The sequence below is a fragment of the Corylus avellana genome, chromosome ca3 (genome assembly GCF_901000735.1).
Source record: "Corylus avellana chromosome ca3, CavTom2PMs-1.0".
Taxonomy (NCBI): domain Eukaryota; kingdom Viridiplantae; phylum Streptophyta; class Magnoliopsida; order Fagales; family Betulaceae; genus Corylus; species Corylus avellana.
The window spans coordinates 30,945,016-30,959,120 of NC_081543.1; the positions used below are offsets into that span (position 1 = coordinate 30,945,016).

Genomic DNA, 14,105 nt, shown 5'->3' on the forward strand with positions numbered 1-14,105 from the left:
AAAAAAAAAAAAAAAAAAAAGACTTTGATGTAAAATATATATAAAGAGTGATCGTCGGAATACTACAACTTTTAATATATATATATATATATATATATATATATATATATATATATAAATTGAGGTGAATCGTGTGACAGTTCATAATTAGTGAAATGATTAAGCAAAAAATATGACTTGTCAATTTAATTAGTTAGTGGCTAACTTGTCAATTATAAACTCGTAATCATTTTACCAATTATTATGGATAAACTAGATTTTTAAGGTGTATGACATACCCCAAACTTTTTTTTTTAAAAAAAATGAAAAGTCACAAGTTATATGTGTCTCACATGTTTTGTTAGCTGAAAAAAATACTTGGGATATTACAATTTTAATTATAAGTCCTTTACAAATCACATAGCAGTCTATGCAAGTAACAGATATCACAACAAAGATAAAAAAAAATAAAAAAAAAATAAAAAATTAAGTAACAAAATTTGGTAAGTAAATGTTACAATAAGAGACTTGGTAAAATTGTTCTTCCAATGGGTTTTTTTTGGTGTGAATTTACAATGGTATTCTTATTCAAAGCAATTTAAACATATAATTACCACACAGTTAACGAGGTTGTAAATGGTAAAACTTTTTGACAAAGTTCCAAACTGTTAAAACAGTGGCAAATCAGGCAAAAGTTCACCGGCGTGGAAGAGACAATTTGGAAGCAGCCTAAGAATTTGTCCGAGCCGTAAGCAGTTTGTTAATGGAAATGGCAAATGCAACGTGGCTCCATATGATGCGCTTTGAAAATATTCTAGGACTCTTTTTTGGGGGCAGAAAAGACTTGCTATTTCTCCATCTTCCATTCTTTTCATCTTAATTCAACGGTAGATTTAAAAAAAAAAATATAGACGGAGATCGATGAGAGATGGAAAACGGAAACAGAAAGTACTGTTTTCACACCTATCCGAGCAAGTGAACCCCAGAAGAAGAAGCCTGTCCAAATGATAAGAATTTTGGGACTTTGGTTTTCACATTTCCCAAGTATATATCTGATCCACTGTGTCTCTGTCTAAGACTTGTAGATACAACTGTAACAAACAAGTTAGTTTGAATCTTCCTGTTTGGTATATCCACATTTTCAGTTTGTTTGTGATAAAAAGGTCGACTAAAAAGGAAGCACAGGAGGCCCTCTCTTTCCTTTTCTTTTTGCAGCTCTTTGTATCCAACTCCTTTCATAAGTGAGTAAATTCTATTTATCAATTTTATGTCAAGCAGAGGCCTCTGGCCCCCCTCACAATTTCATGGCAAAATTTTTCTCAGAATTGAATTGTTGAAATAATGCAACTCTTTCACGTCAATTTATCACACTTATTTTACATCGGCTTACGTCACGTGTTATTTATTTCAAGTGGCTACATGAAAATCCACTTGAGAGACGTTTTATTAACCGGTGTGAAATAAATACACGAATATTGGATTAATAGATTGAATTAAAAAAAAAAAAATTACCAATTAATTTAAAGCGAATTTCATCTGCTTATCTTTTCTTACCAATACCATAGAGCTGTAGTTCTTGTTGGTGCAGACCACCACGTGGGTCATGAGCATCTGCAACAACTCTGAACTCACCTAATTATTTTTGGCCAGTAACCCAACCTAAAATTGCAACCCAATAGAGCCTTTTCTTTTCTGGGATATAATATTAACCCCAAAGGAGTTCACTGTTTACAAAACATTTTTACTATTCAAAAGCCCCCACTAGATTTGAATGTCCCTCATATTCATGAATTTACTGAATCTTTTGTAAGCAGATTCCCATTTTTTGGGAGCTTTCTGTGCACACCCGTGAGAGAGACAGAAAAAAGCCATGGAAGAAGAACACTCATATGAGATCAGAGCCCCCCTCAGTAACCCTCTTTCCCATCTTATTTTTCTTGTTTAACAATTAATATTTTGCTATTTAATTCCTTCTTATTGAAGTTTTTGTTTACTGGGTTGTTCTAGTATCTAAGGATGAGAAAGATGAACCAGCTGCAGCAGCATCCTCAGCATCCAAATCCGAGGTAAACGAAGAGCAAGATGAAGAACCAGAAGAGAACTCACCGGTGAAACAAGTTGCTCTCACTGTTCCGACAACCGACGACCCCACCCTTCCGGTCCTCACCTTTCGAATGTGGGTGTTGGGAGCCCTGTCGTGTATCCTCCTCTCCTTCCTCAACCAATTCTTCTGGTAATATTAAATCTTCTCTTATTTTAAAAGCTTAAAAGGCGAATTTAATCATTTAATTTATTATTTATCAGGTATCGCACGGAGCCGCTAACAATCACAGCCATTTCCGCTCAGATTGCGGTGGTGCCGCTCGGCCAACTCATGGCTGCAAAGATCACGAATAGAGTGTTCTTCAAAGGTGTCGGGTCGGAATATATTCTGATATTTATTGTATTTTACGTTATATTGTTTTATGTATAGGTTGATTTTATTCTGTAATATTTTCTGACAAAAGGAAGCCGGTGGGAGTTCACGTTGAATCCTGGTCCTTTCAATGTCAAAGAGCATGTTCTCATCACCATCTTTGCAAACTCCGGAGCCGGCACCGTCTACGCCATTCATGTCGTTACCGTCGTCAAGGTCTTCTATAAAAAACACATCACCTTCTTTGTGTCCTTCCTTGTTGTCATAACAACTCAGGTTTGTTCGATCTTTTGTTTCGGAAACTTTTTTCAGTTTTTAAGGTTGTATTTCTTGTGTTTGTTGGTAATTAGGTTTGATGGGTTTGATGGGGGGGGTTTGAATGGTAGGTGTTGGGGTTTGGATGGGCTGGGATTTTCAGGAGGTATCTGGTGGAGCCGGCCGCTATGTGGTGGCCAGCAAATTTGGTTCAAGTTTCATTGTTCAGGTAATTTTTGTTGCAGATTCTGCTTATATTTGGCAGTCTCATATAAAATGTTGCATGTTCTAGACAGAATTCCGAACAAATAAATATAAGGCAGCCATATTACAAAAGATCTAAATCTTATTTTTTTGGCGGACATCAGGAATTATTTTGAGCTAGTTTGGGCAGCCATGAGTGTTGGTATCTTAGATTTTTTTGTGCTAAGTTTTGCTCTCTTTTTTTTTTTTTTTGGTGTCTTTTTCGTCTCCAAGGCCCCCAAAGTTGTCTTTTTTTGGTGATGGCTAGAGAAAGACCTTCGGGTGCATTGTGATGGGATTCATCTTGTGGCACGCAAAAGGTCCACCAAAGTTTTGTTTTTCAACAAAAAACAAATAAAAATCTTGACAAAAAATACTAGTGCATATCAAACAATTTATCGATTAGATTGTTAGCTAGTCATGATCTTAGCCTACTTGTCAAAAGAGCTACAACGTAGAGTAAAAGATATTTTCATAAACAAGTCAAGTTTAAGCTTAAATAAATTGGTGAACATGGAGCTTGTTTACATATCCATCCATCAAGCTCAAGAAAATATCTTGGATCCAATCTATTATATTAATATTACACAATTTTTATATATTTTTTTAAAAATGTATGTCATTTTCACATATTATTCTTATTAAAAATGCATGAATAAATATATATTCTAAGGATAGATCATATTCATTTAATAGATTATATTATGGAATTTTCTTTTCACGTGGGAGAAAACTTTGTCTATTTTTTATTGCATTGAATTTAAATTTTGTTTTTGTTTTTTTTTTTTTTTTTTAAAAAAAAAATTAGCATTATGCGTGCTAGATTTAAACTGGTTTTAGCTGACGTTTTTGGCAGGAATTAATCTGCATTTAATTTAGGTAGATTCTTCTGTCAAACTTAAATTCAAGGTCGGCTAAAAACACGATTGAAATTAATATGAACTGTGAAAACTCATCATATACGTCAACTAACATGGCATTTTGCTCAAGTGAAGACAATACACCTTGACCTAACTTTATAACTCTTTTGGGGCCTCGGTTGCTGTATCCATCAGTCGGTCAAACATTTGTTTTTCATTCTTTTACATAAAACTTCTCTCTGTTATATATATAGGGTATAGTAAGGCTGCCATCTATTACCACGTATAAACTTGTTAGTGGTTGATTCTTCAATCTCCTTTGCATTGTCAAACATAATGACTATACTTTGTGCCCAACTTGGACATAAACCTATTTGCATGAATACTCTATTTTTTTATTGTTAAACTTTCCCAAAAGAGAAAAAAAAAAAGCTTTCCATGGCCTTTTACTATTATTTCTTCTCACGTAACAGTATTTAATGGTAAAAATATTTGATAAATAAGTTTAATTGTTTAGTAACTGAGGTCATTATTTGCTATCTCAGGGCTTTGCACGAGAGAGAAGAACGGCCCAAAGGCGGATTGACACGAACCCAATTCTTTTTGATAGCCTTCATGTGCAGCTTTGCTTACTATGTCTTCCCAGGCTACCTCTTTGAAATGTTAACCTCCCTCTCTTGGATATGCTGGATATTTCCCAAATCCGTCCTGGCCCAACAGCTCGGGTCTGGGCTCTATGGGCTTGGAATTGCCGCTGTTGGGCTCGACTGGTCCACTATCTCTGCCTACCTTGGAAGCCCACTTGCAAGCCCATGGTTTGCCACAGCAAATGTGGCTGCAGGGTTCGTTTTTGTGATGTACATTTTGACTCCCATCTGCTATTGGCTTGATGTTTACAAGGCCAAAACCTTCCCAATATTTTCCGATGACCTTTTCACCTCCACCGGCCAAGAGTACAATATTTCATCCATTATTGACTCTAATTTTCACCTTGACCTTGCTGCCTATGAACGTGAAGGGCCTCTTTATCTCAGCACTTTCTTTGCAATGACTTATGGGGTTGGTTTTGCTGCACTTACTGCTACAGTTGTACATGTAGCTCTGTTCCATGGAAGGTACATTTTGACATGCAAATCTTAAAAGAATAATGCCACCGACGCTCCCATTTCACCCTCTCTTCTCTATTATTTGATGTGGGAATCACCATATCAGAGAGATATGGTGGTCGTGGCCACCAGATCGCACATTAGGGTGATTCAGATCACCTATAGCAGAGGCTGGGCAGATTTTCTTTTGGGCTAATGTGACAAGGGCATGCTGCACTACCATTTCAAAGAGTACAAGAGATGGGAGTAAAATGGGAGTGGCTTTAACTACGTTATATTATCATGGAGTAATGCTACTCTTTACACTCATTTATCGTCCACATGTTACTTATCGTCCACATGTTACACTGGCTGACTTGAAGTGTTATAAACGACTTACACTTTGATTTTAAAAGTGGCTAATATGGAAAGCTACTTAAAATACATCACGTCAGCCGGTATAACATAGATGTGATAAATGGGTGTGAAGAGTAACATTACTGATTATCATGTGAATTTTTTTTTAAAGAGTATTAATGATACACGACTGTTCATACTCATTTATCACACTCATGGCACACCGGTTGATGTCACATGTTTTATGTAGCTTCTTATATTAAACACTTAAAAAAAATGACTTCAAACATGTTGTGTCAACCAATGTGATGTAGATGTGATAAATGGACATTAAGAGTAGCATTACTCTTTTCTTAATACTGTTTATATATGGAAGCAGCTGAGGTAGCACATTGAAGTTCATTTTTAGCTGTGGAATGCAGGGAAATATGGCAACAAAGCAAATCAAGTTTTCAAGAGAATACAATGGACATACACACAAAACTCATGAGGAAGTACAAGCAAGTCCCTGAGTGGTGGTTTGTGATCATTCTTATAGCAAACATTGCCTTGACCATATTTGCCTGCCAGTATTACAATGACCAGCTTCAGCTGCCTTGGTGGGGTGTTTTACTTGCATGTGGGATTGCCATTTTCTTCACTCTTCCAATTGGAATCATCACTGCCATTACAAATCAGGTAATTTCTTTTCACATTTGTATAATCTCTTGGAGTCAAAATTCCAACAAGACATCAGCTCATGAGAAGACATAAATGTTGATCTTTTTGTCATGACAGACACCAGGCTTGAACATCATCACTGAGTATGTAATTGGGTATATCTACCCTGGATATCCTGTAGCTAACATGTGCTTCAAGGTCTACGGCTACATAAGTATGACACAGGCCATTACCTTTCTGCAAGACTTCAAGCTTGGTCACTACATGAAAATCCCTCCTAGAACTATGTTCATGGCACAGGTTAGTTCATATCCCTGAAAAGGTTTTTCTCTTTTTGTAAGTGCTCGGTGGTCCATTTAAAAATGTTTTAAGTTGGCTAAAAAACATAACATTCACAAGCTTAAAATGGTTTACACTTCTCATTTGCGTAAACCATTTTCCATTGTTCTCTCATACTCTTAGATAGACAATTGTGAGGGTCCTCTTATGGGGCTTATCTGCTCGAACAGGTTTCAAGCAGTTTGAACACCTATTCAGATAAGTAAGCCCTACAAGGGCCTTTTCACAATTGCTTGCCAAAATTACAAACAATATAAACAGACGATTACACTGAATCTCAAATATCCCACACTTGAAGATCTATTCCCACACTCTCTTCCTCTGTCACTCTTTTTCATTGTCTTACTCTTTTTTGCAGTTCCCCAAATTATATAAAAATTTAAAGGGGTAACTTCACTTTAGACCCTTGAACTACGGCGCGTTTTGAAAAGACTTTCCTAAAATTAAAAAACTCAAATTTACACCCCTAAACTTTCAATTTCAATCAATTTACCCCATTCCGTCAGATTTTAAATGTTAAAAGTGATAAAATAACGTAATTACTCTCAATTTCATAAGTTTTAATAAGGATAATTACGTAATTTCATAAGTTTTAATGAGGGTAAAATTAGAATAGATGGCATCAAAATCAAACATGAGACGCACGTGGGATGATTTCCGTTCAATTAGACGGAAATTAGTAACTGAGGATCTGAATTAAAAATTTTTGAAACATTAGAGGGTACATTGCCAATTTTTAAACATTGGGGTTCGAATTGAAAAACTTCTGAAACTTCAGGGGGTAAAGTGAATTTTTTCCTTTTATAAAATGGGTTAATAACTTTTTTGGTACCTGAGTCTTAATGTTTTTTTTTTTTTAAAAAGACAAATCTAGTACCTCAGATTTTGAAAAAGACCGAATCACCACCTTTGTTAATTTCCATCCATCCCAATTAATGGCACCCCCAATTTGACCTTAAGGGTGGCTGAGCCACCTCCAAGGCCGGTCTGGAGGTGGCTAAACCACCCCCAAGGGCAAAGGGGGTGGTCGTTTGGCCACCCCCAAGGACCAAAAAAAGGGTGGCAAAAACCAACCCCTGTGGTCCCTCTAGAGGTTGTAAAACCGCTCTCAAGGCCAAAGGAATGGGCGGAAATTAACAAAGGTGGTGATTCGGTCTTTTTTCAAAATCTGAAGTACTAGATTTGTCTTTTTTAAAACGTAAGAGAGAAAAAAATAAAAACATTAAAACCAAGGTACCAAAAAAGTTATTAACCCTTATAAAATTCTAAATTTACCATTAATTTCCTTTAAAAAAAAAATCAAAAGATAATTTAGTCTTTTTAGGCATTTCTATTAAAAGTTAACGGTTAAAACTAACAGAGAAAGTAAATTGATTAAAATTGAAAGTTTGGAGATGTAAATTGGAACTCTTAAGTTTGGACTCTTAAGTCTTCTCAAAACTTAAGAGTCCAAAGTAAAGTTTCCCAAAATCTAAAAAATATTTTACAAGGAAACAAATGGACCTGCAGCATCATTGTAAATAACTCTTGACCTCTGCTTAGGTTGTTGGTACCTTCATAGCTGGCATCGTGTACTTGGGCACAGCATGGTGGCTAATGGAAACCATCCCCGACATCTGCGAGGATTCTTCCTCTGTGTGGACTTGCCCGAGCGATACAGTGTTTTACGATGCTTCCGTTATCTGGGGTTTGATCGGTCCTCGCAGAATCTTTGGAGACTTGGGAACTTACGAGGCAGTCAACTGGTTCTTCCTCGCCGGAGCGGTGGCTCCCATTCTGGTCTGGTTTGCGGCCAAGGCTTTCCCGCAGCAAGAGTGGATTAGGCTCATAAACATGCCGGTATTGATCGGCGCCACCGGAAATATGCCGCCGGCCACTGCCGTTAACTACACTACTTGGATAATTGCTGGGTTTCTCTCTGGTTTCGTTGTGTATAGGTATAGGCCGGATTGGTGGAGGCGTCACAATTATGTTCTTTCTGGGGCGCTTGATGCTGGCCTTGCCTTTATGGGGGTACTTCTGTACTTTTGCTTGGGTTTGGAGGATATTAGCCTCAGTTGGTGGGGAAATGACCTTGATGGCTGTCCGGTGGCTTACTGCCCAACGGCCAAAGGAGTTGTGGTTGACGGCTGTCCGGTTGTCTACTGATCAACAGCTCGGAAAAGAAATCAATTGTTGTCGGAAAAAGTTTCGGGTAATACAACTTTTATTACAACGTTCATAAACTCACTTCAAAGTTCGTGTAAGTACATGAACTGTCAGGTCAATTTATTATTATTATTTGTACATGTAATCATGTCAAATTTAGAATTCTTACCTAACTGGTAGAAAGTTGGTGATTAAAAAAAAAAAAATTCAAACGTTATACAAGGTTGAATACTTATTTCTTCCATTCAGGAATCACTGGATTTGAAGTTGTTTTCTTGGGTTTAAGAGTAATGTTTGTACCGATACGTTAGCATTGTTAAATAATTATAAAATAAAAATATGATTTATAATATTTAATTTAATTAAGTTGTCTGAATTGCGTAACAAAAAGATACCTAAATTTAGTGCAATGAATAAGTTATAAGGCTGTTCATATAAAAATTAGGGATAATTTTATTTAAAACTTTTGAACTACTATGCGTTTTAAAAAAACTTTTAAATTTTAAAAACTCTCAATTTTAGTCTTCTAAATTTTTAATTTAATGCAATTGACTCCATACGGTCAATTTTTGCCATTAAACCCTTATAAAAACCACTAAAAAGACCAAATTACTTTTCACTTTTTGTTTTTATTTTTTAATTTAAAATTTAAAATTTATAATAATTTTAGGAGTATAAAATGTCATTTCACTTTTAACGTCCGAAAACTAATGAATGGGTAAATTACATCACATTGAAATAAGTAATTTTAGAAGTCTCTCTTGTGTCTATCTTAATCTCTCTAAGAATAATGTGGCTATTAAAATTATCATTTGATCAAAATTTAATAATGATCAATCGCAAGTCCAATGGTAATTTTAATAGCCACATCATTTTTGGATGAACTCTAGAGGGACTTGTAACATTATTTCATTGAAAATTCAAAAAGTGAAATTGAAAGATTTTAAAATTTGAAAGATTCTTTTCAAATTGCCTAGTAATTCAAAGGTATTTGTAAAACTTATCCTAAAAATTATTAACAATTTTATTTTTAAATTGCTAATAATTTGAATAATAAATATAAGAGAGCTCGGCTCAAGATCCAGACCGTGCAACCTTGAATCGCTAAAACCCGCGATTCCTAAACCTTCCCTTGAGCGAAAAATTGAAAAGATAAAAAGAAAAAGAACAAGAAAAAGAAAAAGAATTTAGACTTCTTGTTGGATTGGCTCCGCCTCCGAACTCTTTTCTCAGTGCCACAGTCAGAGACAAAGAACCATGGAAATCCAATCGGACGGCAACGAAGACACCGTGGCCAGAATCAAAGCCATCAATCAACAGCTCCAAGCTCGCATGGAGTCCCAGCACAATACCCACCTCGACCTTTTGGCTTCTCTCCAATCCGTCGTGCCCAACATCGTGTCCTCCATCGATCTCTCACTGAAGGTCGTCTCAACATTCAACCACCGACCCTTCATTCCCACGCCCGCTCTGCCGAAGCCCAACCCCATCCCCATCAAACCCACCACCAAACCAGCCTTGCCCACCCACACCCATGACCCAGAACCGATTCGGGCTCGCGAGCCAGAGACCGAACCGGCGAGTCCCTTGTCGGTGGTACGGTCGATGGTGGCTGTTTGTCTCTTGGGTCGGGTCCCGTTCGCGCCGATCGACTCGTCGACGGTGCTGAGGAAGCTGGAGAACGATCAGAACGCGACGCCTGCGGAGAGGGCTGCGTTGAGAGAGGTCGGAGGTGAGTCCGGGGCGATACTGGCGGTGGAGATGGCGTTGAGGTCGATGGGTGAGGATAATGGTGGGGTTGATTTGGAGGCCTTTGAGGTGAGTGGGAAATCACGAGTCATGGTCTTGGGGATCGATAGGACTCGGCTTCTGAGAGAGTTGCCGGAGAGCAAGCACGAGAATTTGGGTAGTGATGTGAGTGTGAATAATGCGAATGTCAATGTGGGTCAGTTTCAGAGTCAGCAATTGGTGGATGTGAATGGTGGGGTTGGAGTGTTTGGTCAGAGGCCAATGCAGGACATGTGGGTGGGACCTGGCGGCGAGCCGATTATGCCGCCGCCGGGGCCGAGGATGCTAAGAGGAGGTGTTGGGGTGATGGGCAGAGGGGTTGGTGTTCATCTAATGCATAATAGGCCAATGGGTGTAATGCAGAAGATGAGGACAGAGGAGGATGATATGAAGGATCTTGAGGCATTGTTGAAAAAGAAGTCTTTTATGGAGTTGCAGAAATCAAAGACTGGTGAGGAGCTTTTGGACCTCATCCACCGGCCTACTGCTAGGGAAACTGCTGTTGCTGAAAAGGTTTGTTTTTGGAACTTTTATAGTCATATCTAACAATTGGTTATGCTTCAATATATACTGCTATCTGGAAGAGCTTAGATTTAGTTCAGCAATCCATGTTTACTTATATCTGCGGGTATTAGTTGCAACGTTAGTTCCTTGCAAACACGTTAGCTTGCGCGGATCATTAATGTGTTCATGTTCTTTTGTTCTAAATTGTGTTTTCAGTTCAAAACCATAGGTGGCCCGAACCTGAAGGAGTACTGTTCATCCCTAACAAAAGAGGATTGTCGGCGTCAATCTGGTTCCTTTATGGCATGTGAGAAGGTTAGTGAGTAGTGTTTGTAAGCATTTTTTTAGTAAGCACAGAACATGTATATGATCATGAATTTTTGTTTCTTGAATTTTGTCATTAGCATTTTCCCTTCACCAAACACGCATACAAAGATGCATGCATATGCATATATCTAGTCAAAGGTAGATAAACTTTTTACTCAAATCAATCACTGAAAACCTCATGTAGGCCTCTTATAAATAGCTGGAGCTTATCCTAAGTGCAAATCAAAGTACAGTGTAAGTGGTTGGATTTCTTTGTTGTTATGGTAATCAATCGTTCTGGTGACTAATTGACTTGTAACTTCATTCTTGACGTGACGTATGGATGTCAAGTTAACTTTTTTAGTAGTTTAACACTAGCATTATCTTCCAATTTGTTCCAATAGAAAAAGATTTTTTGAAGAAAGTTCAAGCATATCACAAGATGCAATATAGACAGAGCACGTGGAGTGATGACAAGAAAAGTGAGAGAATAGAAAGGGATATGTTTGGATGTGGTGTTTCTTAGGCTTTTAAAACCATGCTGGTAAATATTAAATTGTTAAATGTTGTAGTAGCAAGCATACAGCTGTGGTACATGTTAAACTTTTCCCGGAATAGGCAGAAGGTCTTCGGCTAGGCTTTAATGATACCAACAAGTTAACTAATTCCGGACATGGGTGTCAATTTCATTTTAGGCAGCCAAATCTCTTGTAACCGGCTAAGGTTTTCTTTGACTTTCAGCCTTACAGTTCGCTGAATAGTCTCATTCGATCAGCTTTCCTTGTCTGAGAAAAGAGAACTCATTTGACAATTTAGTTGTACAGAATATACTAGTTCATGTGAAGTGACTTTGTTTTGAGGAGCTTCAAATCTTAGTTCTTTTGATGATACTAATAATTTGTTCTATCCTCCTGAAAAAAAAAAAAAATTGAAAAAAAAAATGTTCTATCCTCCTCATATAGCTAGATATCACCTTGATCTTGAAATTTATGAATATTTTAGCTTTCTTTGTATTGAAAATTTAAAGTCTTTCCAGGTTCATTTTCGGCGAATAATTGCTCCACATACTGACATCAATTTAGGGGACTGTTCTTTTCTAGATACTTGCCGTCACATGAAGGTAAAGTTTTCTCTCCTGAAACAACATTTTTACTGGGTTTATGTATTCTTAAATGCCTTTTTTTTTTTTTTTTTTTTTCCCCTTTCTTTTTACATGGAGTAATGTATTTTTGACAGACATGCAAATATGTTCATTACGAGATAGACCAAATGCCTGATGTGCTTCCTCCTCCAAAACCACTAAAGCGTGCTGAATATTGTTCAGAAGTAGAACTTGGAGAACCACAATGGATTAATTGTGATATCCGGAACTTTAGAATGGACATTTTAGGGCAATTTGGAGTTATAATGGCAGATCCACCGTGGGACATTCATATGGAGTTGCCTTATGGGACCATGGCTGATGATGAAATGCGCAATCTGAATGTTCCTGCATTGCAGACTCATGGTCTAATTTTTCTTTGGGTCACTGGACGTGCAATGGAGCTTGGACGTGAATGGTGTGTGCTTATTTTTGCGCCATCTGTCAACTATAATGTTCATAACTCTCTGATGGATGGTTATTGATATTTGACTGAGAAGCTCAATACATGCTACATATGTTTATTCCAAACTCTTGGCTCATAAGCTTATTACTATCCTTTTTGCAGTTTAGAACTTTGGGGGTACAAGCGTATTGAGGAGATCATTTGGGTGAAGACTAATCAACTTCAGCGAATAATTAGAACAGGGAGGACGGGTCACTGGCTCAATCACAGTAAGGAGCATTGCCTTGTTGGAATAAAGGGCAGTCCAGAAGTAAATAGGAACATTGATACTGATGTCATTGTTGCTGAAGTTCGAGAGACTAGCCGTAAGCCAGATGAGGTGAGTAGAACACATATCTTATAGTTTTTATGGTTATTACTCCCTTGTACCTTTACTGGTATGCTCTTATGAACATTAGTGCTTCCTGTAATTGGGTTGCAAGTTACGACATGCTGATGACCACATGCTTTCACCATAATTTTTGTGCCTTCTGCTCAATGGTTATACTATAAGCAATATCTTATGATTATTTAGGGTTTTTTAGAAATAATTTATATACAGGTTTACTAGATGTAAACTTGAGTTAATAAGTATATTGCTGCAGATGTACCCTATGCTGGAGAGGATAAGTCCAAGAACAAGAAAGCTGGAATTGTTTGCTCGCATGCACAACACTCACGCAGGGTATTTTTTCTTGACTCGTACTTGTGCTTCTTGTCGTATTTTTTGGCCTCATTCCTATTTATCAGTAACTTAATCATTTTGACAATAATGAGATAAAGCTACTTGAGGATTTTTTTTTTTTTTAGCAAAGACTCGAGGACCAGCTGGACCATCTAATTTTGATAATAACATCTGGGGCTAAATGCTTTTTAACAAAATTAAAGTGTTGTGACCTGGGATCCGGAGTTATTAGTGTTTCCTAACCGTATAGGCCTCCTTTTATTCTTTTATAGTTTTTTTTACAGCACTTAAGCCAAATTCGATTTAGAAATAAGCTTTGCAGTTTTACACTCATGTTGCAGACAAGCTGCATCTTGGTATATGGGTTTTATTTCACTTCATGTTGCTGACTACTTCTAAACTGTCTTTCTATCAGATGGATGTCACTCGGTAATCAATTGAATGGAGTAAGATTAGTTGATGAAGGTCTGCGAGCAAGGTTCAAGGCTGCATACCCAGATGTGGAGGTGCAGCCTGCTTCCCCTCCAAGAGCTTCTGCCATGGAAGTAGACTCTGGTCCTGCCGCTCAAATGAGGAGTCCCTTCTCAGCAACTGACTCGAAGTCCACAGCCATGCAGTTTACGGAGCCTGCAGCTCAATAGGCACCCTCTACGCTGCTTCTGAAGAGAAGCCAATAGCCGTCAACGGTGTCACGATTAGCCGCGTAACGTCAGTTCCATCATAACTCCTCAATCAAACAGGCATTCAATTGCCCCTAGCATGATTAGATTTTAGTAATTTTGAGGAATCCACCCTCCACCCTTGTTAACCTTGTCATTTTTCTTGAAGCATTCAGTGATATTTAGTCTTATAAAAGGAAGCACAAGAAACACTTCCCTGTTTTGTTAGATCAGG

At 37.6% G+C, this 14,105-nt stretch overlaps 2 protein-coding genes across 2 annotated transcripts; both read left to right on the top strand.

The window, feature by feature from the left end:
* The first annotated feature begins 1,672 nt into the window (after positions 1-1,672).
* Positions 1,673-8,534, top strand: LOC132174682 (oligopeptide transporter 7). The gene is made up of 9 exons (XM_059586322.1): positions 1,673-1,889; positions 1,987-2,212; positions 2,284-2,390; positions 2,487-2,671; positions 2,782-2,879; positions 4,299-4,868; positions 5,618-5,873; positions 5,973-6,155; positions 7,737-8,534. The coding sequence occupies exons 1-9, from the start codon at positions 1,850-1,852 to the stop codon at positions 8,340-8,342; spliced, it is 2,271 nt and encodes a 756-aa protein (XP_059442305.1). The 5' UTR covers positions 1,673-1,849; the 3' UTR covers positions 8,343-8,534.
* Positions 8,535-9,466: 932 nt separating this feature from the next.
* Positions 9,467-14,099, top strand: LOC132175174 (N6-adenosine-methyltransferase MT-A70-like). Its single transcript, XM_059587027.1, has 7 exons — positions 9,467-10,643; positions 10,851-10,949; positions 11,977-12,060; positions 12,177-12,499; positions 12,650-12,866; positions 13,132-13,211; positions 13,627-14,099. Exons 1-7 carry the CDS (start codon positions 9,600-9,602, stop codon positions 13,850-13,852), a joined length of 2,073 nt encoding a protein of 690 aa, XP_059443010.1. The 5' UTR covers positions 9,467-9,599; the 3' UTR covers positions 13,853-14,099.
* The last annotated feature ends 6 nt before the right edge of the window (positions 14,100-14,105 follow it).

Bases quoted from the DNA above. Each gene is read 5' to 3' on its own strand.
- LOC132174682 (XM_059586322.1), top strand. From the start codon at position 1,850: ATGGAAGAAGAACACTCATATGAGATCAGAGCCCCCCTCA. The intron at 2,391-2,486 runs GTGTCGGGTCGG...TTCTGACAAAAG, and splicing joins GAATAGAGTGTTCTTCAAAG to GAAGCCGGTGGGAGTTCACG. The intron at 2,672-2,781 runs GTTTGTTCGATC...TTTGAATGGTAG, and splicing joins TTGTTGTCATAACAACTCAG to GTGTTGGGGTTTGGATGGGC.
- LOC132175174 (XM_059587027.1), top strand. From the start codon at position 9,600: ATGGAAATCCAATCGGACGGCAACGAAGACACCGTGGCCAGAATCAAA. The intron at 10,644-10,850 runs GTTTGTTTTTGG...TTGTGTTTTCAG, and splicing joins AAACTGCTGTTGCTGAAAAG to TTCAAAACCATAGGTGGCCC. The intron at 12,867-13,131 runs GTGAGTAGAACA...ATATTGCTGCAG, and splicing joins CTAGCCGTAAGCCAGATGAG to ATGTACCCTATGCTGGAGAG.